At 42.2% G+C, this 24,199-nt stretch overlaps 1 protein-coding gene across 3 annotated transcripts in view; it reads left to right on the top strand.

The window, feature by feature from the left end:
• CEP85L (centrosomal protein 85 like) overlaps positions 1-24,199 on the top strand; it is a 163,152-nt gene that overhangs the window by 18,401 nt on the left and 120,552 nt on the right. For all 3 annotated transcript variants that reach the window (XM_053281068.1, XM_053281153.1, XM_053281247.1), the window contains exon 2: positions 15,599-15,760. In XM_053281068.1, the coding sequence (XP_053137043.1) occupies positions 15,599-15,760 (162 nt within the window). The remainder of the gene's footprint in view (positions 1-15,598; positions 15,761-24,199) is intronic.

The raw sequence follows: 24,199 nt of genomic DNA, 5'->3' as shown, positions 1-24,199 counted from the left end.
GCCATTTGGGGAGTTGTCAAGAACATCCGGGAATCCCTCTTAGAATGAATACTGCTGTGGATGGTTGGTCCACTGATTCCAGGCTTACTGAAGCAATCATGTGGTTGCTACTATTGTCAGGGTTTAAGAAATGTTGGCTCAGTTCACCAGCTGGACAAAAATTTTACTAGTTGGATGCTATGGCAGTAAACTTCACTTACCTATATCTATTGGCATTTGTGTCCTTCAATATGTTGTGCCGATTTTGCACTGAAGAACTACTTGTCAGTGGCTTTCTCAGGATTGAAGTCTGGCACAGAGGGTCCATTCAAGTTAATTGTAATTAGATCACTTAAACTTTCACTTTCAAGTGGAGATCTGAATTTATTCTTTATTAAATCATCTGACTGAAACCTCTTTCACAGCCTGAGGTAGAAGTAGGAAGCACACAAATAATTTTCAGAAATTTGGACTTAATGGGGAAATGATCTTCTTGTGAAGTAGCCTTTTCCAATATGTCATTTATTGGCAAGTCCTTAACAAAAACTTTAAACTTGTACCACTCCCCAAGCACTTCTGTTTTTAGATTTGGCTCATTTTCAGGATTTCAACAAATAAGACTTGTAATGATCCAGAAGTGTGGTAATTTCAGACACTCCAAATACTTCTAAGTTTTGTCTGGGCCAGGAATATGTATACCAAGGTAGCTTCTGCAATGGCATTTGCTTCTTTATTCATGAATTTTTCTTTGACACTCTTTATACCAGATTCAATAATCTGATTTCTATCTCTTAAAAAATATACTTTGACCTTCTTCTGCTTGAGTTAACATCTTTGAAAATGGCAGTTGTTGAACCTTTTAGAAAAGGTCCTTCCATTTGACCAGTATTCATTCTTAAATGTTCTACTTTATGCAGACATTTAGAGACATGAACTTTAACTTGACTCAGTAACTAATCTTTTTTCTGAAATACTAGTGACGTGTTTTTGAAAATTGTCAAGAAGTCCATCAAAAAATGCAATGCTGCAACAATATGGTATCTCTTCAGGATTCCCTTTGCTTTACTTGACTCTGTGTTACTGCCAGAGGCAACATTTTTCAGATGTGGTATCAGGCAATTCCAGTCAGTTAGAATCGCCCTTATTGTGCTTACTTTGCTTGCAATCCATCTGATTGTGTGGAGCTTCTGTAACTTTAATAGTTTTGCAGTAAAAGCTGTGGCTACTGTCCTTAGTTCACAATTTCGTTTGAAAGAATTATTGTAGGATTTGAATAGTGATTTCAAAACATTGTCAACTTGGTCTAGAAAAGGTACATTTTTCATGGACTTCAGAACTGATCATTGTAACTGATGTGCAACACAGTGCACAGCTACAAGATGTTTCTTACTTGGTGCCATTTTTTGTTGCCAGTCCATTCATTGCTCCAGTCATGGCTGCAGCACCATCATTCCCTAGACCGACCAACCATTTCTCATTCATCCAATTAAACTGAGTTTTGTCAGCTCTTTGTTTATACTTCCCAAATATAGGGAAAGTGTTGCTTTCTCATGGGGCTATGGTCAGGAAAGATTCTTCTATTTTGCCACCATACAAATACCATGCAAACATTATTATCTCATCAGTAGAAGATTGATTTGTTGATCCATCTAGCAGTATAGAACAGAATTCAGAATTTTAAACTTCACTTACTAGATCTTTCCTCACACATTCTGCAATATAATTTATAAACTCTCTACAGCTTGTTCGGTTGGTGTACTAGTCCAGGATATCAACATTCATTTTACTTGTTAGCTCACACAATCCTGGCATGTCAGTGAAGGCGTATTGTTTTTGCCAATGTAATACACAATATTTAGATGCTGAAATATCTGTTTTTTTTTTTTCATGCACTTTGCAAGGGGGGTACTTTGAGGTTTTTCTCAGGATTAACTTTTAATGCACTTTTTGTGTTGCTTTGATATGTCATGGCACTTGAAAGTTTCACATCAAAATGGTGCTTTAAAGCCGCCACCAATTTGAGATGTGCCATCATGAAGGTGTTTGTATCTTTGACACACGGAACAACCTGTCAGTATCTTTATTATATTCCACCTGCCACATAGGCAAAAAGGCTTGTTTCTCTTCTGGCTTACATGCCACACTTTGAGAAAGTTGACATATATTTGCAGAACCTCCAATAACTTTCTTTGAATCGCTTGTTCCAGCAGTTGAAACAGCTCCATCATCAACATCTGCACTACTCTTTTTGAAATAACAGAATTTTCTTTTGTGACATGTTGATGTGTCCAGTGGCCGAGGATTTAAACATCCTAACCAAATGACAAGACCAGCAAGGCTGAACAGAGAGGCTGTATTTCCAGAAATGAAGGATGAATCTTTTGCAGTCTGCCACCATCAACTTGATCTAGTGTCAAGCCCTCTGGCTTTCCTTGCTGTCTTTACTTCACCACTCCTTTTTGGTGACTTTCTTTTCTGACTGCTGCTGCTTCCTTTTAGCATCTGTTCCTGTCTCTCTTGAGCTGTATTTGAATGCAGGAGCTGTCACTCATTATTCACCCAAAACATGCATTGGTGTACAGACATCAGGCCAGGTTTTGCATGGGCAGTTCTGCCACTATATTGGCTGAAGAATGCACTACTCCTTACTCCAGAATATGCTCAGGAAAAGGTGAATTTTTTTTAAATTTTGCAAGCAGAGAAATGGAGGCAGTTGCCCAGCCATACAAAATCATCTAATGACGACTACCCTCTCCTCAAGATCTTCTCACAGCAAGGCAAGCCCATCTCTCTGGGCTAGGCAGTGTTCAAGTTGCCCTCCCCACCACTGCCCCAGATCTGCAGGTTTGGATGTGTCCCATGGGAAGGTCCCCCAGAGAGTCTCCACAGAGATTATTGGCCACTCCCAGGCCTTAGCTGTGCGCTGCCCGGCCCACAAGCCTCCTCCTTCCACTGCCCTCAGAGTGAAACCTTACTGGGGGAGTGAGCAGCACGGCATGGTTGAAGGTGCCTTCCCCGGTTTGGAAGGGAGGTGCACGAAGCAGAGTGCCTTGGCCATCCAGCCGTGCTGCTCGGTGGAGAGCTAGGCAAGGAAGGGAGGGAGGACCAACCAGCCGGCGGGACTACAGATTAAAAGTCCTAGGTTCGGCTCCTGCCATAGGTGCTCCAGGCTGGATGAGTTTTCAGCATGTGAGAAGCAAGCTCTCCATGTGCTCTGCCTGCCTGCCACATGCGCTGAAGGAGAGGGTGACACTAACTTAAATACGAGACGAGGGCAGGGACTGCTTGGCTCAGCCGGCTCTGTGCCAACCCGAGGCCCAGTGAGGCAGAAAGCAATTTTTTTCACTCATCTCAGATGGGTTGGGCATGGTTTTTCACTCATTTCAGATGAATCTACAAGTGGATTTCTGCAACCCTGGCTATATTTAGCTATGTGCTGCTGGCTAAAATCCCTGGTTCTGTGAGTTCAGATGCTTCTGAATGCTTTACTTGTTCCAAAAACTAGATGTGACATTGTGGGAGAGGCTGGTTAATAAATAATGCTTATAATAAAACCTCATTTTTTAAAAATTGGTGGTCTTTTTTTTTTACTTACTTCAACATCCCCCCCCCCCCCCCCCCGGCTTACTGTGGCTATCATACAAACATGGCAGTTGAAAGCTGAGTAGACACCATGTATCCAGGAGTAGGAGTTTCTGGCTAGCCACAGGACTGTTGCTTTGGGTTTATTAGAGTTGCAAAAGTTAAGACACATATAACTGTAGAAAGGAATGGCAAAAATGTCTTCAATTTCTTCTGTATACACCTGCAGAGTTGGTATAGTAGAAGAGTAGGAAAGCAGAGTAGCTGTGTTATCTTAGATAATAGTTGTGATCTGGATTCCCTCATGACATGCTTTTAGCTATGGCCATTTCTTAGGGCTTGTATGTACATTGCTTCATTCATGGGGTAGCTAATGCCTTCTGAAAACTCTGTTGGGATCCACCCTTTCAGGGACAACTATTGGATCATTTTTGAGAGATGCCTATGTTGGGTTTGAAGTTATCAGTAAAACCAATCACTGGGAAGCCTGCAGGGTTATTTCCGCATGCCCTTCAAGAGTATGAGGCTATTCACATGCAAAATCAGGCTAAGGGAGCCCAGCCTGTTTGTGCATGCGCGTGTGAACTGCTGGGATCGGGCCTGATCCCCGCCTAGGGAGGCACCCTTGAGAACGAGATAACGGGAGTGACTGCTCCCTTAACCAAGCTTTTTTGTTCCTGTGTCAGCCGTGACTGCAAGCAGCTGTGGCTGGCAGACTCAGGGAGGGGAGGGGGATCCTTCTAATGCACCATGCACTCACATGGTGCATTATTGGAGCTCTGGGCGGGGGGGGGGCATCCCGGCATCCCAACCCTACTGCGCTACTGGCAGGAGCGGGTGCTCTTCTGGGCGAGTGATCTGCCTGCCCAAGGAAGGCAGACTGCTCGTGTGCAGGGAAGTAAGCGCTTTTGGGCTTCATCCCCGCAGACTGGGTAGCTCTTTCTCACTGGTCGTGAGAAAGGGCTCCATGTTGGGGACTGACATTTAGGATGTGGAGACTTAAACTAGCCTCATAAAAGACTTTGATCAAATGAGTGGGCACAGGGCTCCATCCCAAAGAGTTTCAGACTGGCACATGCATATGGGAATACTGGGTTTGTTGTGTATCTTGTTTAGTATTTGCTACACATTGCTCATGGCTTCATCTTAGACCACAGGTTCTCAAGCTTATGATGTGGTCCAACTTAAACCTGTCAGGAATCAGAAATGTGCCAAAAGAGAGACTGAATTTTTTCCCCTTTCCCATGATGCCTCCTACTCTTTTATTACTTGGTGATCCTTGTCATGCCAGAATGCATACATACTGGAGTGTGCATGTGCAGTTGAGATCTCAGGGCACTCCCAGAGCTCCTTGCGACACACCAACGTCTCCCACATGCTGGGTTGCCGGAGTTGGTACCATTGGCTAACAGTACCCAGTTCAGACTGCTAATGGATTGCTCTAGAATGTTTTTAAATGGTGTTTAATATTTTAATCTGTTGTTTGTTTTAAGCTGGCCAGAGATATGAGTTTGGGGTGGTATATAAACATTCTAAATAAAATAAAATGTCTGCTGCACCCTGCCTCCACCACTACCTTGTTTGTTTTACCAGTACGTGTCTTCTGTTCTTCCTCAGATGCTGCTAAGCCATGGTAGTCTTTTCCAGCTTCCATAAAAGAACTATATAGACCTGCTCCTCTTTGATTTAGGTTCATTCACTCTTTTGCTCAATCTGTGTAGTCCAGGGCAGTGTAGTAGCTGCTGAAGAAAGATCCAGCTACATACTACCTGACAGTGCATAGAAGTTCAGATCTCATGCCTATGTTCTTCTCACATTTCTTCCAGGTCTGCTTTGGCAGCCACTTGGCAGGTGCAGTGCTAATGTAGCAAGTAACTAATGTGATTAGGATTATCCAGCCTTCTATTTCTTTCTGAAGCAAGGAGCTGGAGCACAGGGCTACTCTTTTCTGGCTGATGGCTTTCTGTGTGGAAAGCTGGCTATCTGTAGCCTCTCAGCATTCACTTACTCTTGCTCACACAAATTGCCAAGTGAATTATCTTTAAGTTTTTTCAAGCATTTGATGTTGAGCATATCAAAATAATGATGTGAAAATGGTTCTGTGTGAAATGCCATGTACAATGATTAATTAAAATATAACTCCTATACAAACAGCAGCATTCAGTGTTCAAGTGGGTACAGAAGTGTTGTAATGCGCGCTCTCTCTCTGTGGCCAGACACTGCCAGCTCTCCAGCACAGCGTCCTACCATTTAGGGCTATTGTCATACAGTACATGGTTGTATGATTCCAAATGAAGGCACAGGTTCTCAGAAGTCTGCACCTTCTGTTTTACATTGTGCAATGCTGTGTGTTGCCAGTCTTGGTATTATGCTCTACAGTCTGTTAATTGTGTAGAGCAGGCTCAGCTGTTACATTCATTCTCTTTCTCTCTCTTTCTCTCTCTAATGGTTTTCAGCAGTTGCCACATAACTGAGAGGCCTGTATTTGGGTTATAAACACCTACTGTAAAAACACAATCTGTGCTGAACCATTTTAACATCTGATCTGAAAACAACTCGGAATAAAGCAAATTAAGCTACTATTCCCTGAAATTTTAAGAGAAACCTTCTTGCTTGCAATAATTTGGTTTAAACAGAGTGCAAAAAAGACATGGTTACCATAGGGTGAAGAGTGCATTGGTTAGGAAGATGGGGAGGTGAGCCAGCATGGCAGGCATGAGCTAATGCACTGCATTTGTGTGCCAAAGTAGAAATAAGAAACATCTGTAGCTCAGATTTCTGTTTCTGCTATGTATTAGCAGCCTTTGTGTAGAGGCTGATAGCCAGAGAAATACTTAATATGCAGGACTGTAGAATTTTGCTCTCCCCTCCATTTTGGAATAATAAAACATGCATTCTGTGAGTGAAACAGCATATAAACTAACATTCTCCTAATTTAAATGATTTGCATAATTTCACAAAGTTTTGGAGAGGGAATTCAGAATTTGGTGTGTGTATGTATGTATGTATCTGTGAAAGCTTGTGAAAGAAGCACAGTGCTGAGAACCATGGAAATATGAAAGGAGGCAATTAGGTTGGAAAGCACATAAACATGGATTTTTACCATGAGGAATGGTGGCTAGTTTCACTTAGCAAAAAGGAGTCTATTCTTGATTACCAGAATTATTATGAAGACTGTTTATTAACGCAAAACCTGCCAATAGCTTAGTGCTCATGCACACATGCGCACCTACACTGTGGCAATATGTAGATTAGAAACTTGCATAGTAAAATGAAGAGTGCCCCCCCACCCGATTGCATACAAGATGATAGATTTCAGTAAAGTAAAGTATGCCATCAAGTCAGTTTTGACTCCTGGCACCCACAGAGCCCTGTGGTTTTTTTTTTGGTAGAATACAGGAGGCGTTTACCATTGTCTCCTCCCACGCAGTATGAGCTGATGCCTTTCAGCATCTTCCTGTATCGCTGCTGCCCGATATAGTACCGTGGGGATTTGAACCGGCAACCTTCTGCTTGTTTGTCAAGCATTTCCCCGCTGTGTCACTTTCAGTAGCAGTTGCATATTCCTTGCACTGTGGTATGATTGTAGCCATGCAGATTTCCAAAGTTCCTGATTAAAATGAGATCAATATTTCTTCATTATTTATTTAAAATATTTATACTCCACCCCTCCAGTGCACTACTGCTTGGGGCAGCTCATAACAATAAGATGGACACAGATACAATAAAAATAATAAAATTAACTAAATTTTTAAAAGCCAGATTAAAAACCACAGTTGTTAGGTTCAAATTAAAACTGAAAATTATAAAAAGCTAAAGAGGCATATAAAGGCATTGGATATTCGCAAGTTGCTATGTTTGACATTTGTATTTGTATACAAATGTATTCAGATTAAAATGCAAGTTAAAGCACATTGTTTATAGGCTGTCTTGCTGTGCTTCTCCAATTATGTTGCAAGCCCTTTGGGGCTGTAAATTTGTGTGCCATATTCATGCGTTAAAAAGTTTTAAAATTGTTTTGTATTCTTGTTTTGTGTTGTGATTTGATGTGTGCATTATGTATTTTTTATTGGATGCTTTTAATGTTGAGCTATGAGTTGCCCAGAGAACAATTTGTTATGGGCTAACAAAGTTGTTTGTTATTTATGTGCCCTGCATAAATGATGGTGGTTTGCTGCAAATGCTAGGTGAAAAGATCAAAGAGTAACTGTTGTGTTTGTTTCTCCCTTTCCTGTTCTTGCATGTGCACACACAGAATTCTACCTGATTCCCTGAACTCACAGTAGCTTTGTAGGAAGCAAGGTTATGAGGAAATGGTTTTAAAATGGATTGTAGTATTTAGAATTACACACCTTTTGGGTTTATATTGAGTGCCATAAGACTTACTTGCTTTGTGGGCCAGTGGGGGTGGCTGAGTGCGTGGGCTGCAAGACAACATACACATGTTCTTACTTATTCGTTTGTTCTCTTTGAGCAGTGCTCTTTCTGTTCTTGTTCATATGCTATGTTACACTGCGTATCATGTACAATGTGTAATGTGCCATTTCGTTTCTGCGCTTCTTATATATGGGAGTGTTTGTTTTGGACATTGCTATGGGTTGTTTCACCAAATGTTAGGAAATTATTACTTTGAATGTAGAATGGCATCATAAGAGACAGTGGCCGACATTCTGACAAACATTGTGCTTGCGGAATGAACAAAGTTGTTCTAGTGCAAGAATGCATAACTACATGAAATCACGGGGATGCTCAAAATTGCGCTCTTGCACAGAAGTTACCTGCAAAACGTATGATGTGTGCCACAGATTGTGCACCTTCTTTTGCAAGTGCAAACATGTTTGTACTAGTGCAGCACTAAACTGGCATGTACTCTTCAGACTTTGTGCAACAGCTTGCGCAAGTGCAGTGTTAAGGTGTGAGCTAGTCAGTACAGACATAAAGAATTAAGGTGGTACATTTTAAACTACCTATAATGTAGTTGTTGCTTAAATCGACAATAGGGATGTGCACAGAACCAGTTCTGTGCACTCCCAGTAGGGTGTGTGGGTGGTTCTTTAAGGGGCAGGGGAGGTGCTGTCTACCGGCCAGCCCTCGCCCCACCGCTGGCACGCTTGCAAAAAGCAGGCACGTGGGGCTTCAGAGTGCCTCCCTGCAACCTCAGTCAGCGTTGCAATGAAAATGGCTGATGTGCGTGCTGTTCATCGGCCATTTCTGTTGCAATGCTGACCGGGGCTGCAGAGAGGCACGATGAAGCCCTGCACGCCTGCTTTTATGTGAGAGCGTCGGCAGGGGGAAAGTGACAGGGCGGGGACTGGCAGGTAGGCAGCACCTCCCCTGCCCCTTAAAGGAAGACCCACCTACCCCGCACCCTCTGAGCCGGCTCGAATGCTGGTTGACGGAACCAGTTCGGTGCTCCTAGAATGGAGTGCTGAATGGTTCTGTGTACATCCCTAATTGGCAATAAATCTAGGCAACTGAACATAAAAAGAACTATTTTCTTCAAGTCAATCTACTGCTTATTGTCTGTCCTCTGAATTTGGTCTCTCTTGTATAGGATTTGGGAAAAAATTACATTGCCTAATCCTTATGTTGGGTCATAGAGTATATGTGATGCCAGAGCTGTATGTATTTGACAGATGTTAAAGCTGTTCACGTACATAGCTTTGTCCAAATTGTGTTTTCTCATGCTGTATTTTGTGGTGCAGGTAAAATGGCCATAATACAAGCTTCCAATAAGATTGTCTAATCATAAAAGGGTCCTTAATGGGCAATCTTATTTGATGTGATCTATAAACCTATAACACTGGCAGTTGTTGCACTATAGTTAGGCAGCTGGGAGTGGACTTCCGGATTGTGAGTTTCCGATGCTGGGTGTGAATTTATGTTGACTGTGGTTACAGTTAATCATGCTCTCAATTAACTTGGAGGTCTGAAACTGGTTTCAATTTCTGTTTGAGAGGGAGTATTGACTGTGCCAGTGTAATGGTTATTGCTGGTTAGATCCAGTGCACCAAATTCATACTTGAGAAAGGAGGGAGTCGTAGGGGTGGAATACGCAATCCTGCAGTCCATTGCCAGTTGCTTAACCACATAGTTAAGCAATCAGCTGTCTTAAATTTTACATCGGCCTCAAATGGGAATAAGAGCCAGTTTTCACTTTACTTTTTGAGCTTGCCACTTGTTTTTAAATTGCTACTTTTCTTAGAAAAATATCTGGTAGAGGCAGTCGGGAAAATATCACTGAGAATGACATGTATCTCTCTTTTTTAAAATATTTGTATCTTTAGTAGAAAATGTAAATTGTGAATAGGTCTTAAACATAGATGCATCGTAAGTACTTTGCGGGTGCAGAATCTTAACTTTATTCATTTCTACAACTCTTGTAATGGGTCTTGCATTTGAGCAAGCAAGATGTTTGATTATTTTCAAAATTGTGGAATCCATATTGTAATTCCAGGAGGGTGGTGCAAAGTATTTGGCTTTAGGTATTTGGAGATGGAGGTTTGCCCAGGCCTACCGTGGATTCTCCTAATAACCTAGTCCCTGATGATGCCATTACAAATGTTACTGATCTGGTGCATTGACAAATTCAAGTGTAAATATTCATTGTGGATTCCTGCTTCATTTTAAAGCATACAAAGAAACTTGTGTAGATAAGTCAAAATGTATGGAGACTCTAGTTAGAGCTGGCATCCTACTTGCCTGTCCAGGGATATGATAGGGTATAGCAGGACCAGCGTGGGCTGTGCATTCTGTCTGTGTGGCTAGCTGTAAGGAAGTCCTGGGATAGGATTGCCTGACATCTCTCAGGATGCTTATGGCTTTTCCAGATTAGCACTAAATCATTGTTCTTTGGAACATGGGAAGTTCCTATGCAGTACCTATACAAGAGATCTGCACTTGAAGCTATTTGTGCCACCAGCCCACCTAAGTGTTTTCAGGAAAGTTGCATTACTGAAATTCCTACTGGTGATGGAACTGCTGCTTATTGTTTCAATTACTGGTAGGATAAAAGAACACAGGGCAACAGTGTTCTAGAAAAAAATGCTCAAAATAGTGTTCCACCTTTTTGGCCAGCTGTTGTCGCCTGCACTGGTTGGCAGGTGTGGTCAAACAGCCAAGCCTCATTTATTTTATTTATTTTTTCTTACATTTTTATACCGCCCCATACAAAAAAGTCCCTGGGTGATTCTCAATTTGCCCCAAGCCCCCCACTCCACCAGAGCTCTCTGAGGACAGTCCTGCTTGAATATATGCCTGTTCAAGATAAGACAAGATTAGGAACCCTCACATACAAGACCAGTCAGTGTTTAAAAATACAATAAACTTTGTAAGACTTGCCTCATTGTTGGCCCTATCCAGCTTAAGGCGGTGATGATACATACATATATACACATACATACATACATACATACATGAAGCTGCTGCTGCTACTTATATATTGCTTTTCAGTAAAAATTCTCAAAGCACAGAAAAGAAAAAAAGACAAAGAAAACAATGGACTTCTTTCATATTCATTGAGAACTTTGATGTTTAACAGCAGACTGGACTTCTAAACAGCACGACTTCTAACCAACTGCTGCTTGGTGGAGGTATTCTGGAAAGGGAGATGCAGAGCTTGCTGGTTTGGCCCTGTATGGCCACTGTGTTTTGTGCACCATGGCAATGCAGTGGCCAAACCACACCCAGCCTCTCTAAAATGATGGAGCAGAGTTTAGATTGCCATGCAATGTGGGGGTGATCCCCTACCCCACCTCTCTAGCTCCCGAGTTGGAGGAAGTCTGGACTCTCTCACACTCTCTCCAGAGGGCAATAGTTCACTTGCCACATCAAAGATGGTCTTAAATGTGGAAGTCTGGGTATGTTGCTGCTGACTGTACTGTTCATACATATGGAGACTAGTTAACGTTTTTGTGTGTGGCCACAATAAAGCAGGGTGGTTTGCTTTAAATTAAGGCTAGGAATACAAGAACATAGGAAGCTGCCTTAAACCAAATCAGACCAATGTCCATCTAGCTCAGTATTGACTGGCAATGGCTCTCCAGGGTTTCAGACAGGAGTCTTTTCCACCTCTAGGTGAAAATTCCAGGGATTGAACATGGGAGCTTCTGTATGCAAAGCAGATGCTATGGCCCCAGTCCTGTAGACTATTCCAACCATAATTTAAACCTCGAAGAAGAAAATAATTAAATTGGAATTTTTCATGTATTCTCTAGATATCTCCTAAATGCATACTGATTGGTTATTATAGCCATGAAAACATATTTGGTTATATCCGAAGTCTACACCAGCATGGTGTAGTGGTTAGAGTGCTGGACTAGGACCAGGGAGACCAGAGTTCAAATCCCCATTCAGACATGATACTTGCTGGGTGACTCTGGGCCAGTCACTTCTCTCTCAGCCTAACCTACTTCACAGGGTTGTTGTGAAGAGAAACTTAAGTATGTAGTACACCGCTCTGGGCTCCCTGGTGGAAGAGCGGGATATAAAATGTAATAAATAAATAAATAAATAGCAAGCACTTGGAGGGGGGTGACCTTATCCTATCCTTCAACATTCTTCAAAATGTACTCCTGAGAGTTGGGCAACCTTTGAAAAGTGTGTGGCATATGGCACCTTGCTGAGAAAAGTTCGGGGTTGGTGAAAATTGCTCCCCGCTGTGCAAATGGAACTGCCTTCTTTTTATGGAGGAACAATCCAATTACTTAATGTTGCTTCATTCTGACAAATGGGCCTTGCATCTCATTGTTGCACGATTTGCATTTGCCATATTGTCCATTTTAACCCAAAGTATTGGTTTGTTCAGAATGTCCCCAAATGTGGTCTCTTACCTACAGCCTTGCCTGGTTTTGTAGACAGATGCTGGTTGGTATCAACACTAGATGGTGCTTTTATCCAGTGCTCCTTTCTGTTTTAGTTTGCCCTCTTTTCCTTGTCATATAAACTACCCTTTCCCCCCCACACAAAAATTGTTAATGGGCAGATCAGTGTTCCCCATGCAGTGGAAGGTAAATGTCCATGTTCTTTAGTTGGTGGTAGAGTCATAAAATAAATAAATTTATAAATCAGAGTATTGACTCTGAGCCAGTTGCAGACATTGAATAATTAGTAGATATAAAATAGGAATAAAAGGCCACTCAGATCAGCAGTTAGCACCTGTGTGAATGCCATCTCGACCTGGCCTCATCTGTAATAGAAATACATAAACTATATTGCAGGCCCCGACAAATTTGCTTTGGCTGTAGAAGCCAGTCCCCAAAATTGGGAGCCAGAATGCCCTCTGCTTTATGTGGGGGGAACTCGCAGCTTTCCCCCAGCAATGCTGCCACTTCATGGGGCCCGGTGTGTGGGGGTGGACTCCTTGCTTTTTTTGCTCACTTATTCTCCTGGTTGTGTGTGTCCGCCTTGCAGGTAATGGATGGATGTGACCTGAAGGAGAGGCGAGCCCTCACCTTGCTTGCTATTCTCAAAATAGTTTCCTCTGGCTGCAGCATTTAGTGAGTTTCTATAGTGGAAAAGGCAATGTGCTGAATCTGTCTGCCTCAGTGAATATTAGTTTGCTAATTTCACAGCAATGTGAACTTTTTAGTTCACATTGCTGAGGAAAAATGGACACAGTACTTAAAAACACACACACACATCCTAAAAAACCTTGGGGATACTTAATTACATGGAATTATGTGGCTTTAAGACATGGCTTCTTGTGGGAATAGGGATTCTGGCCTTGGCACAGGTAGCAGGATTTGCTCCAGTGTTTCCTGCCATCAGTGTGTGTTGCTTTCCCTCCTCTCCCTCCCCACAGACTGGGTAATAAGCTTGGCAGTCTGTTCTGATTGACAAGCTTGAAGAAGGAACAGCAGGATAATGTAGGCATCCTGACAACACACTTGTGCATCATCTGCCCATAGTATGCTTGGTTCATCACAGTTACTTCTACATGCATTGAAATTTTTCATTGCAGATCCTTAGAAGATGGAGGAGGAGATATAGGATTGCTACATGTACAGTGGTGAAACCTGTTCTGTAGTTCTTTAAATGTTTGGACATGCTAGGATTGTAGTCATGCATTAATACAGTGGGCCTGGAGGTGGGTCAGATTTGTTCTGCTGCACTGTGTGTTATTTGTAATGTTATTAAAAAAGCACACCACTATATCTAAGGGGTGTATTTGCATCAACAGAGTTGACTGGCTCTGTGCATGAAGAGAGGCAGGTTGAGTGGGGGAAAATACAGCTATTTGTTCTTCCATTACTGCCACAAATTGAGATGAAAGAAACAATAGGCAGCTGCGGCATAAGAGGATAGAAAGTGGGGCACCTCAGTGGATTCTGGCTGGATGAGCAGATCAAAAAGTATAAGTGCCTATGCAGCTTTATTAGATGAATTTAAAGAGTGACATCTTCCCCTTTGTCTATTTAATTGAATAAATTGCATTGAAAAACAAATGTACATGTACACACATGCAACTTTTATGCAGTATTCCCTATGAGCTGATAGCTTTATGGCAATTCTTGTTTCTTTTTCTTTAAGCTGAATCTTTTTGAGGTCTATGTGTATGACACTTTTTGGAGGCTGAAATATGTCTGGCCTCTACTAAACTTTACCATAGCTCATAGAACCTGCCTGCCCCCCTTGACCCCTGTTAAAGCTTTTTGTGCAGCATCTGGCCATGGTAGAGGGTTTCCTTGTGTCATGTGACTGCTGAAACATTTTAAAGGGCAGTGGTATTGAGGAAGTTAACAGCAGTGTTGTGAAATTCATCATGACCAGGCTGAACTATATTTGTTAGTTTTGTTGTTTTTGTTTGGTGTTTGCATAAAATAGTTTGTGGTTTATTCTGTGTGTGTGGGGTGTGTGTGTGTGTGTGTTTGATAGATGCTCACTATGTGACTTGTGAGAAACATACAAAAATCTTAGCTATGTTGGTACATTAGAAAAACAAATCTGAAGTAGAATATATCCTTTTTAGGCCCAGCAAAAGTTTTGTACTGCATTAAGCAAACCATTGAGTGTGCCATACTCAAAAGGAAAACAAAGTGGCAGTAGCGGGGGGAGGGGCAGCAGCAAGGGCTGAGGCTATGACAGTTGTATGATGGTGTACAGGAGGTTTTATGCAGCCTTAATTAGATTGGCTTCTGCTAGGTGCAAGACTAGGTGCAAGACTTGAGTTGTACCCAGGGCCATTGGGATAGCAAAAACAACAAAAAGGCTGTTTGTTTCCACCCTTAAAAAAAATGGCAGACATCCTCACTAATTGTGCCCCTGTGCAGCTAGAAGAATTGCCCCTGCATTTGAAGCTCCACTGATCCAAGGAAGTGCCCTACACCACCTGAAAATATTTCCCTGAAAGTTGTGCAGCCTTCAGGGATGTATTTTTGAGTGGGGCAGAGTACTTCCAGTGGAGGGAAAGATAAGCACGGCGGAGCTCCAGTAGCTCTCCACAGTGGGGATGTTTCTTCTTGGCACATGGCTTGTGAGGATGTTGCCCATAATACCTAGCTGGATCTGTCTCCTTATACTATGAAAACTGAAGATTATTTTTTGGTTGGTGCTCTAGGTTAAGAGTTGATAGAAGCCAGATTGACTACCATTAACTTTTAGGAGTTCCAGCCAAAAGCTAAGTCACGTGTTCAGGTGACAGAATAGTAACTTCATACAGTTTTAGGATCCCTTTCCTAGAGAGCTAAATTTTGAATTCTGTAAAACACAGAAACATTGTATGTATGTATTTATTTATTTCCTATAACGCCCTATCCAAACAACTCTGGGTGTTGCACAGCAGCAAAGGTACTCAACAAAGGTATTGTAGGTATTCATTGGGCTGTTAGAATATTATTTGATTATGGTCCACAGACCAGGAATAGGTCCGTTAAGGGGGAAAAGTTCAAAGTATGGTAATACCTGGATGTCAAGCAAAACTAAGTGGGAGAGAATACTGGGCATGATGGAAGAGCCTTGAATATTTCTTTATAACCAAATTTATTGTTGAACTGTATTAGGCAAACTTTGAAAAAAGACACTTTCCCCCCCTCTGCAGGCCCAGAATATTCCTCGTCGGGATGGTTACCTGGAACTGATTCATTGTGGCAAGCCACAACCGGTCCATCGAGCGGTAGAAGTACTCATGTCAGAAGACACAGCATAGCTTCTGACAGCGGGGACACTGGCATCGGAACCTCCTGTTCTGATAGTGTGGAAGGTGAGTAGAGATGCTTATCACAAAAGACTTATTGTTGCTTTTAAAGAAAGCTGAGAGGAGATGGTTTGAACCACTGAGAAATTACGGATTATATGATGATGACCTAGTAAAAGAATAGTCCTCAGGTTTCTCCCCCTAGTGGATGAGAGCTTCAGTTTAGTCCTAAACATGTTCACTCAGACTGCAGAGCATTGTTCCATGAGATTAACTCCCAGGCAAGTGTTCATAGGTTTGAAGCCTTAAACTTTATTTAATAGTACTTAGCTGTTACTTGGGAAATAAAGTACAGTCTTCCCTTGTCAACTGCGAGGGTTCTGTTCCTGGAAACCCTCGCAGTTGGCGAATTCGCAGTAGGCGAGACATTGAGAGTAATGGGAAACAGGGTTAGGGGAATTGCGATCGGGAAAGTACCTTAAAATTAAGGAAAAAATAGAACAAAACCCCCCCCCCGACCCAGAAATGACTTCCCACCCCTTGAAATTCCTCCCCCAAACTGCCCAAATTTTTGAAAAAAGGCACACCCCTTGAAATTCCTCCCCCAAACTGCCCAAATTTTTGAAAAAAGGCACCAACAGTGAATACTCAGGTCGCAGTTGGCAAGGGTGGTGACAGTTTCCCAATTGCCCATACTCAAATCTGTGATTGGGAAACCCGCAATAGGCAAGGGACACCTGTAATATTTCATTCAAGGATAGTCCATGATTGTTAGGGACTTCACATGTAGTGACAAATGCCCATTTATCCAGTAGTGTGATCTGCTGTATCACACTACTCAGTGTGTGATAGTAGTATCCTAGGTTGCCAGAACCTAAGGGGTATACTCGTGGGTCAAATGGGCCGTAACCCAAAGTTTGGCTTTAAAAAAGCCAAACCTGCCTATCGCGCTATCAGCCACTGTGATACTAGCAGGCACACAGAATTGCTTCCCCTTCATCTCATTTTTTCTTCATTGGATTTGAAAAGGAAGAGGGGTATTAAGTGGAAAAGGTGAGGAACATGGTGGGCTAGATTGTCTCCTCACATTCTCTAATGCTCTGTCCGCTTCCTATTTTTCAAATCCTGCAGAGGAGGCACAATGACTCTTTGTACCTTTTGGCTGGATGCATCACCAGTCTAGGGCGGGTGGGGGTTAGGTGCTGTATTTTACCACATACTGTAGAGCCTGTGACAGGCAGCTGAGCAGGGAAGCAGCAGTGGTTGCTGCTCTCTCTCCACTAGGCTAACTCTTGAAGTGATCATCTCAGTTTGCCTCACTTTGAGGCCAGCCCTGTAGACTTTAGAAAAATTTAAGCTCTGAGTTATATATGTTAATGAAACGCTGATCTTCAAGAGTGTTTCATGTTTTTCCTTTCTACTGCACCCCAAAAAAATAAACGTTAATGATGTTGGCTAATATGCTGATTTATGAAGTACATGTGCAGTAAAGCAAGCACATGCACATTTGCTGCATTCCAGAGAAAATCAGTATGGGTGCTTGTTCGCATGGGGGGTAAGAGCAGTTTTTCCTCTGAAACTCTCTGTGACCTCCCCACCCAAAAATATGTCCCTAAGCATTGCACAGTCCTCAGGGACATCTTTTCAGAGGCCAGGAATGCTGGAAAATTACTGTTTTTCCAGTGCCACATCAGTTATCTAATATATTGTCCCCATGTAATATTATTCACTAACTTTCCTCAGAAATCTCTTTTGGTAGATCACTGTTGTCCGTCTTAGAATAAGTTTGATTATAATTTTGCTTAAACAGGTGACCAGACTATAGTACTGCTGAAATGCATAATTATAAGCCCTTTTCAGATATTTTTATTCATCCGAATACAGGATGAATGTATTCATCCACACATACCTGTGTGGATGACTGTACACATGTTCATTTACAAAGTGAACCTGGCTACAGGCCCCCTCAAATGGTATAAATAGAAGGTGTATTATTTATGTGTGTTAAACATAACAGGCATGTTTACATATTTGCGATTTGAAGGGTTAAAGAACTCCTACCCCAGTAGCAGTGCATGATCAGAACCTCTGTTTGAGTCAGCAAACCCAGGGGAAATACGATTAAGCCAGGCATGGCAGCCACTGTCAAAATTGAGAGCTACACACATGGAAAGTCCTCTAAGGCCTAGCAGGCCTTCCCAGCATGTTTTGTGCTGTCAGCAGACTGGAAAGCCTCATGATGTCAGCAACTGCCCTTTGGCCGCAAGGCAGCAGAAGGCAGACCCAGTGCTGCTAAACTGCTCCAGCTACAGGATCATAAAGTGTGCCTTACAGAGTGACACGTCCGTGGATGGGAACCCCTGTAGCCACAGCTCTCTATTGTTTCCATGCAAGGCAAGGGCCTGCTGGGTAGAAGAGGTGGGTGGGTTCATGCAATTGGAAAACCAAGTTAGGATAGCTCTCCTCTTCTCCTACCTTGGTTAAGAGCAGAGTAGGAAAGCTGGGTTATACTCTTTTGAGTAACCTGGGCTGGAGAGATTTTTGTGAGTTCACACAATTATGCGAGCCAGGGTGGCCTACCTCTTATCCTGATGCTGATGATTGTCTGAACCAGCTTAATGTGTGGATCACTGTGTCTGCAGATCTGTGCAGTAAATTGTACATGTTCTGAAAAATAACGTGAACTGGGCCATAATAATCATCACAAAGCAAACTAATCAAGCAAGTTAAGCTGCTGTTATATCTCATGAAAGACACAAGATGGAATTACTTTGATTTTGGCCAGAGTTTGCAATGAAACAGGAAAGGCTCATGAAGAGGGGAGAAAAATGGTATGCACATGGCAATACAACAAGAAAAGGCAAAACTTAGTATGTTTAACTTAGAAAATGTAAGTTTAAACACAGGAAGTAGGGAAACATGGTTAGCCTTCTTAAAGAAATTAAGGTCACTGAAATAAGATGAGAATGGAACTCATAAGTAGTGGATCTGGTTAAGCTTAATATTGTGAAACACTTCCAAATTGTGTAAAAAGATTTTTAACAGAATATTGCACAGTCTCTTTCCTTAGAGATTTTAAAGAGAGAGAGCCAATGGAGCAATTAAAAGGCCAGTTCATCTTCACTGATGGCATAATGAATCCTTACCGCAGCTAGCCACAGAGCCAATAAGTTACTTGATCATTTCATCTCTGACACAACTCCTCTGCTAACAAGATAGTTTATCCTTGGGTAGAAAGTACAAACTATTTTGTAGTTGAAAATACATCATCATTATGCAGAGCTCAGCATGTTTCAAAGGTTATGTACAGAAGTAATGGTCAGGAAAGGATTGGGCCACCTGCAATTCTTAATATTTCAAAATAGAAATAATGTGCATCTGTCATAACTGATGTGGTATATAAGTTTTGTATATAGTTCAGAATTCCAAAGTGCTGGAATATTTCATTTAAATGGGCCTCACTTTTGCCAACCACTACATCCTGAATTGACCAAAACATGTAGTTTGCTTCATTGTGCACTGGACTGGTTAGCTGAATAAGTGATCAAATGAGTGCTTCGCCATACCAACTGCTCCACTTAGGATTCACTTCATCATGTTCCTTCAAGATAATGTTGTACTGCAGAAGGTAGCACAAGTCTTCAGTTAGCTGTGGAGCTGTGAACCCTGTCATTGGGAAGGGGTTGGATTTTATGGTTCAGATTTACAGCTGTGTTTGACTTTTGCTTGTTGGTGCTCTTTCCCCCCCTAATCTCACATACAGTCAAAAATCAGTCATGTTGATGGCATTGTTTTCATGTGGTTTCTTTAAATCACCTTGCTGTTTTCCTCTCTGAAGTTTCTACCTGAAGCTGCTTCTCAAATGAGAGAGGAAAATATCACTAGGCAAACCGGGAATCTTACTCTGAACTTGCTCATTGCATTTCATCACCCCTGAGTAGGCTTTATGAAAGCCTCTTTTTCAGGAAATATTAGGATGCAGCATAATTCATGATGTGATCTAGGTAAGTTGCCAAGAAAACTTATTTTGAGGCTGGTTCTTTGTTTTGTGCTCTCAGTTGTAATGCTGAGAAGGGAAGCCTTATGTAGTTACCGGCAAAAAATGACAGGCCCACAAGTTCTGCAGCTGTAGTTGGAGGGATGAAGACCTGCCCTTTCTCTTGGTTTTCAGTTAGGGACATATTTCTGAAAGCCAAAAGGAGTTTTGGAGGGAAGGAAGAGCAGTAAAAGTCAACCCCACTCCCGCATGCTCAGCTACAGAAGAAGTCTTCTCTGCAGCTACTGTGCAGCCTCCTTGCAAGAACACAGCCCTTTTCCTGCCCTCTTATGGCTGCAGAACATGTGGGCCGCTGCTGAAGAATCTGTAAAATCATGACTGTTGCAAGGGTTGCAAGTGTCAATCCTCCTGGGCATCAGTTGGTGCTAGCCACTCCGATTCCTCTCCTCTTCTTCCCAAGCCTCAGAAGATGTCTAGGGAGGGGCTTTCCTCCTCTGGACATTGCTGCCCAGTAGCTGGTCCAACATTAAAATCAATAGTTAAAGCAAATACATTAAAAATTTAAAATCAACTAAAAGGGCTCTATCAGTGATAGTGCAGCTCTATGAATTGGGAGTACGTTCTACAGCATTCGACAGAAAAGGCTCACCACTGAGTCACCACCAGACGAGCCAGTGGTAACCACAGATGAACCGCTTCTGTTGATCTTAATTAGAAGTGAGGTTCAGGATGAAATATTGCCTATCAGTGTTCTAAGAAATACAAAAAGCTTTGTATAATCAGAAATTTAGTAAACTGACAGCACAATCCAGTGCAAGTTCTATTGTTTTCCACTGGGGTTAGTTCTAAGTGTTCATAAGATTGTAGCTCAGTATACGTTTTCATACTGTAATTGTCACATACTGAGGCTTTTCACACGGGCAGCTGCTTCTGTGAAGCTCCGGGATCAAGGCCAATTCCAGTGCTGCCTCCCCTGGTAGTCCAGGTTTTTGATCCAGGCTTTTATCTGGGTTAAAGGGTGTGAGCGCACCGTTGATGTCAGTTCCAGGGTTTTGTGAATGCTTGGGCTGCACATAGCCTGAGCACACGGGCGCCTAGAGCACCCAGCTCACAGGGGGATCCTCCAATGCATCGCGCTGCTTGTGTGGTGGATTTGGGGATTCTTGGAGTTTGGGACTCATTTTTCCCAGACTCCCGTCAGCAGCATGGATTGTGTGGACATCCAACAGCATGCTGGACATCATTGATCATCTAGAGGGACGGTAAGCCCCTCCCCACTGCCTCCCCCAATCCCCAGGCTGCCCTCACCACTCTTTCATGGTCATGTGTACGGCCATACTGTTTTATATGCAACATTAATGACATCCTTAGCAGTGCTTCTTCCTCACCCATAATGGCATTTACAGTGTGGGGACAGTGTATAGATTTTTCTTAAAAAGGGATTTCTTGTGTTGTTGTGAAACAGTGTAAACCTTTTGGAAAATCTTCTTTCTCATTAAGCTAAAATTATAGATTTTCCTGCCATAGTTGTCTTTTGCAGGCTTCCAAGTATTTGAATGGATTGAAAGAGTTCTTCACCACCCTCTCCTTGCTCAACAAGTATCCAGAAAATCCCTCCCCCAATTTAAAAATTCCATAAATCATTGTGAGAGGACTAGCTACTTTTCATGTCCAAATAATTTATTGCACATTGAAAAATCCAACTCACTAGAGCAGGAGAGGAGGAAGAAGCAAAAGGAGAAAGTAAAGCTAATTCAGCCGAGACTTGCCTGCCCCCCACTTCTCTGGGCAGAAACACAACAAAATGTTTGGCTTAGCAGTCTATACTGTTTTTAAAAAATCACTACAGATCAAGTATCACTTATCCAGACTGCTTGGGACCAGCAGTGTTCTGGATTTTGGACTTTTCCGGATTTTGGAATCGTCCATTAACAGTGCAGTGAGGTGGAACTCTTGTGAGAGCACACAAAAGTTCCAGTAGGAAGAACAATGGTGGCAGTGAGGAGACAAGCAGAGGAGGCGGTGGTGGGCGGTGAAAAACTGGTGGCAGTGGCTAGGAGGTGGATGGCTAAAGAGGGGAGCAGATGATGTGGGGGGTGGTGGCGGTGGGACGGCCCGGCCCTGAGGGAGGCAGCGGGATGACCCTGTTCCTGAGGAAGGCAGCTTGACTGCATTTTTAAAGTGAGCTGAGGTGAGTTTGTTTGTTTGTTTACAGCGTGGTGTCTGGATTTTGGAGCATTCCAGATTTTGGATGTCCGGATAAGGCATACTCGACCTGTATTGTCCAAAATGCTATTTATAAAAAAAACCCAACTTAGTTATTTTGTTTCCACTGGCAATTCTACTAGTATAAGAATTGTAGCATTTCAGTCACAGTGGGGTTCATAGTTCTATTTTTGTTTTTCTCTAGAAAGATACTACACTTGATCCAATTTTTTTTTGAAGGCCTTCTGGTAAATAATTAAATAGACTAAGGAATACAGAAAAGCTACTTTGTAGGCAACCCTAAAAAAACCCCCCAAGCCTAACCCCTGCTAACTTGGCAAAGAGGCACCTTTTAATGTGGTGATGCTCTTTATTTAGTGGGGGAGAGGAACCGGCCCTATCCACTCCCAGAGCAGTACCTCCAGTGACTGTTGCTGGTGGGTATTTTATGTTTCTTTTTAGATTGTGAGCCCTTTGGGGACAGGGATCTATCTTATTTACTATTTCTCTGTGTAAACCACCCTGAGCCATTTTTGAAAGGGTATCCTAGAAATCTAATAATAATAGTAATAATAGTAATAGTAATTAATAATAATATGGTTAATATTATTAATAATATTAATATAGTAATAACAACAACAATATAGTGTTTATTCTCCCACTACTTTGTAAGATAGGATGAAAAAGCACCAAACCTCCATGTAGGGTAATCTATATTTCCATTCACTGGAAAGTGTCAGTTACAAAAATCAATCGTGTTTTAAAGGGATTCCTAGTGACATCAATGAACTTTCACTCCCAGTTATATTTCTTAATAAGAGGCTCACTGCAGTAGTCACTCAGGACTATATAAAAATCCACTTGCAAAAGAAAACCAGTATTGCTTCCCTGTGTGGTGGTTCACTTCTAGGCTTATTCTCACACTTTTCTCTTGAATTTTATTCATGCTATGAAACTTAATAAGGTCGTTCATACAAGCTTGCTGTGGTGGGCAGAAGGCAGGCTCCTACCTGCCTCCCTACACACGATTGCCTTTCTGTGATAGCTCTGCCACTTATCACAGCATACAAGCCGAGTGGCAGAGCTAGGAGCCAGAGGAGGAGGTCCTCCAGCATCCCTCAATGCACCACGCCAGGAGTGTGATACACTGGAGGATTCCCCCGCAGTTGGACACTCGGGCTGCAGGCAGCCCAAGTGATCGCATGATGGAGAATATGAAGTATTAGCCCGGGTAAAAAAATTTGGGCCACCCTGTTGTGGAGTGCCAGGATGAGGACCAATTCCTGTGCTTCTCACAACTGGTTATACCAGGGTAGGGCAACCCTACCTGGTCATGAGAATGATGTTACTATCTAGAATACAATGGCAAATCCTGTGTACCTGTATAATACATATAGTGGCATGATTTTTTAAAATGTTTGCATAAAGTGTGTGCACATGTTAAATGTGATGCATGAAGTAGCCATAAGTATTATTGTTCTAGAAGGTTCTTTGCTAGTGTTAAGCCAGGGATGAAGACTGAAAATGATAGCTCCCCCCCCTTTTTAACATTTTATATCCCGCTCTTTCTCCAAGGAGCCCAGAGCAGTGTACTACATATTTAAGTTTCTCCTCACAACAACCCTGTGAAGTAGGTTAGGCTGAGAGAGAAGTGACTGGCCCAGAGTCACCCAGCAAGTCTCATGGTTGAATGGGGGTTTGAACTTGGGTCTCCCCGGTCCTAGTCCTGCACTCTAACCACTACACCACGCTAGCTCTGTGTGTTTACAGACCCCTCTGAATGGGGGTTTGAACTTGGGTCTCCCCGGTCCTAGTCCTGCACTCAAACCACTACACCACACTAGCTGTGTGTGTACCAGTGTCGAAGAACTGATACTCCACTAATGTTCTTGTTTTAGATAGTCTTTTAAAAAAAGATGTAAACTCTGGAATGAATTTATACACAATAGGAAGTATATTTGTATTTGAATAGTGTTGTACTGAATCAATCAAATATCAATATATTTTCTATGATGGAAACAAAATTCTCCTGTAATTCTTAAAGATCAAAATGGGAAATCACTGCTGTTAGGCTTGTTATACAACTCAGTTGCACAAATCTGTTCTGCTGGCTTGGGGACAGCTGTAGAGACTCAAGTTTAACTCTGTCAATGTCCAAAGGAATAAAATAGTCTGTATAGTAAGTTGCTTTTAAATGGGAAAGGTCATTGCAGCCAGTGAAAACTGCAGAGTAAAGAAATACTTGGCTTTGCTTTCTTTTTTCCATATCTGTTTAAAGGGAGTCAACACATCAGGAAAGGGGA

The sequence above is a fragment of the Hemicordylus capensis genome, chromosome 1 (genome assembly GCF_027244095.1).
Source record: "Hemicordylus capensis ecotype Gifberg chromosome 1, rHemCap1.1.pri, whole genome shotgun sequence".
In the NCBI taxonomy this organism is placed as follows: domain Eukaryota; kingdom Metazoa; phylum Chordata; class Lepidosauria; order Squamata; family Cordylidae; genus Hemicordylus; species Hemicordylus capensis.
Note: the sequence above shows the minus strand (reverse complement) of the source record. Positions and strands in the feature narration are given on the sequence as shown.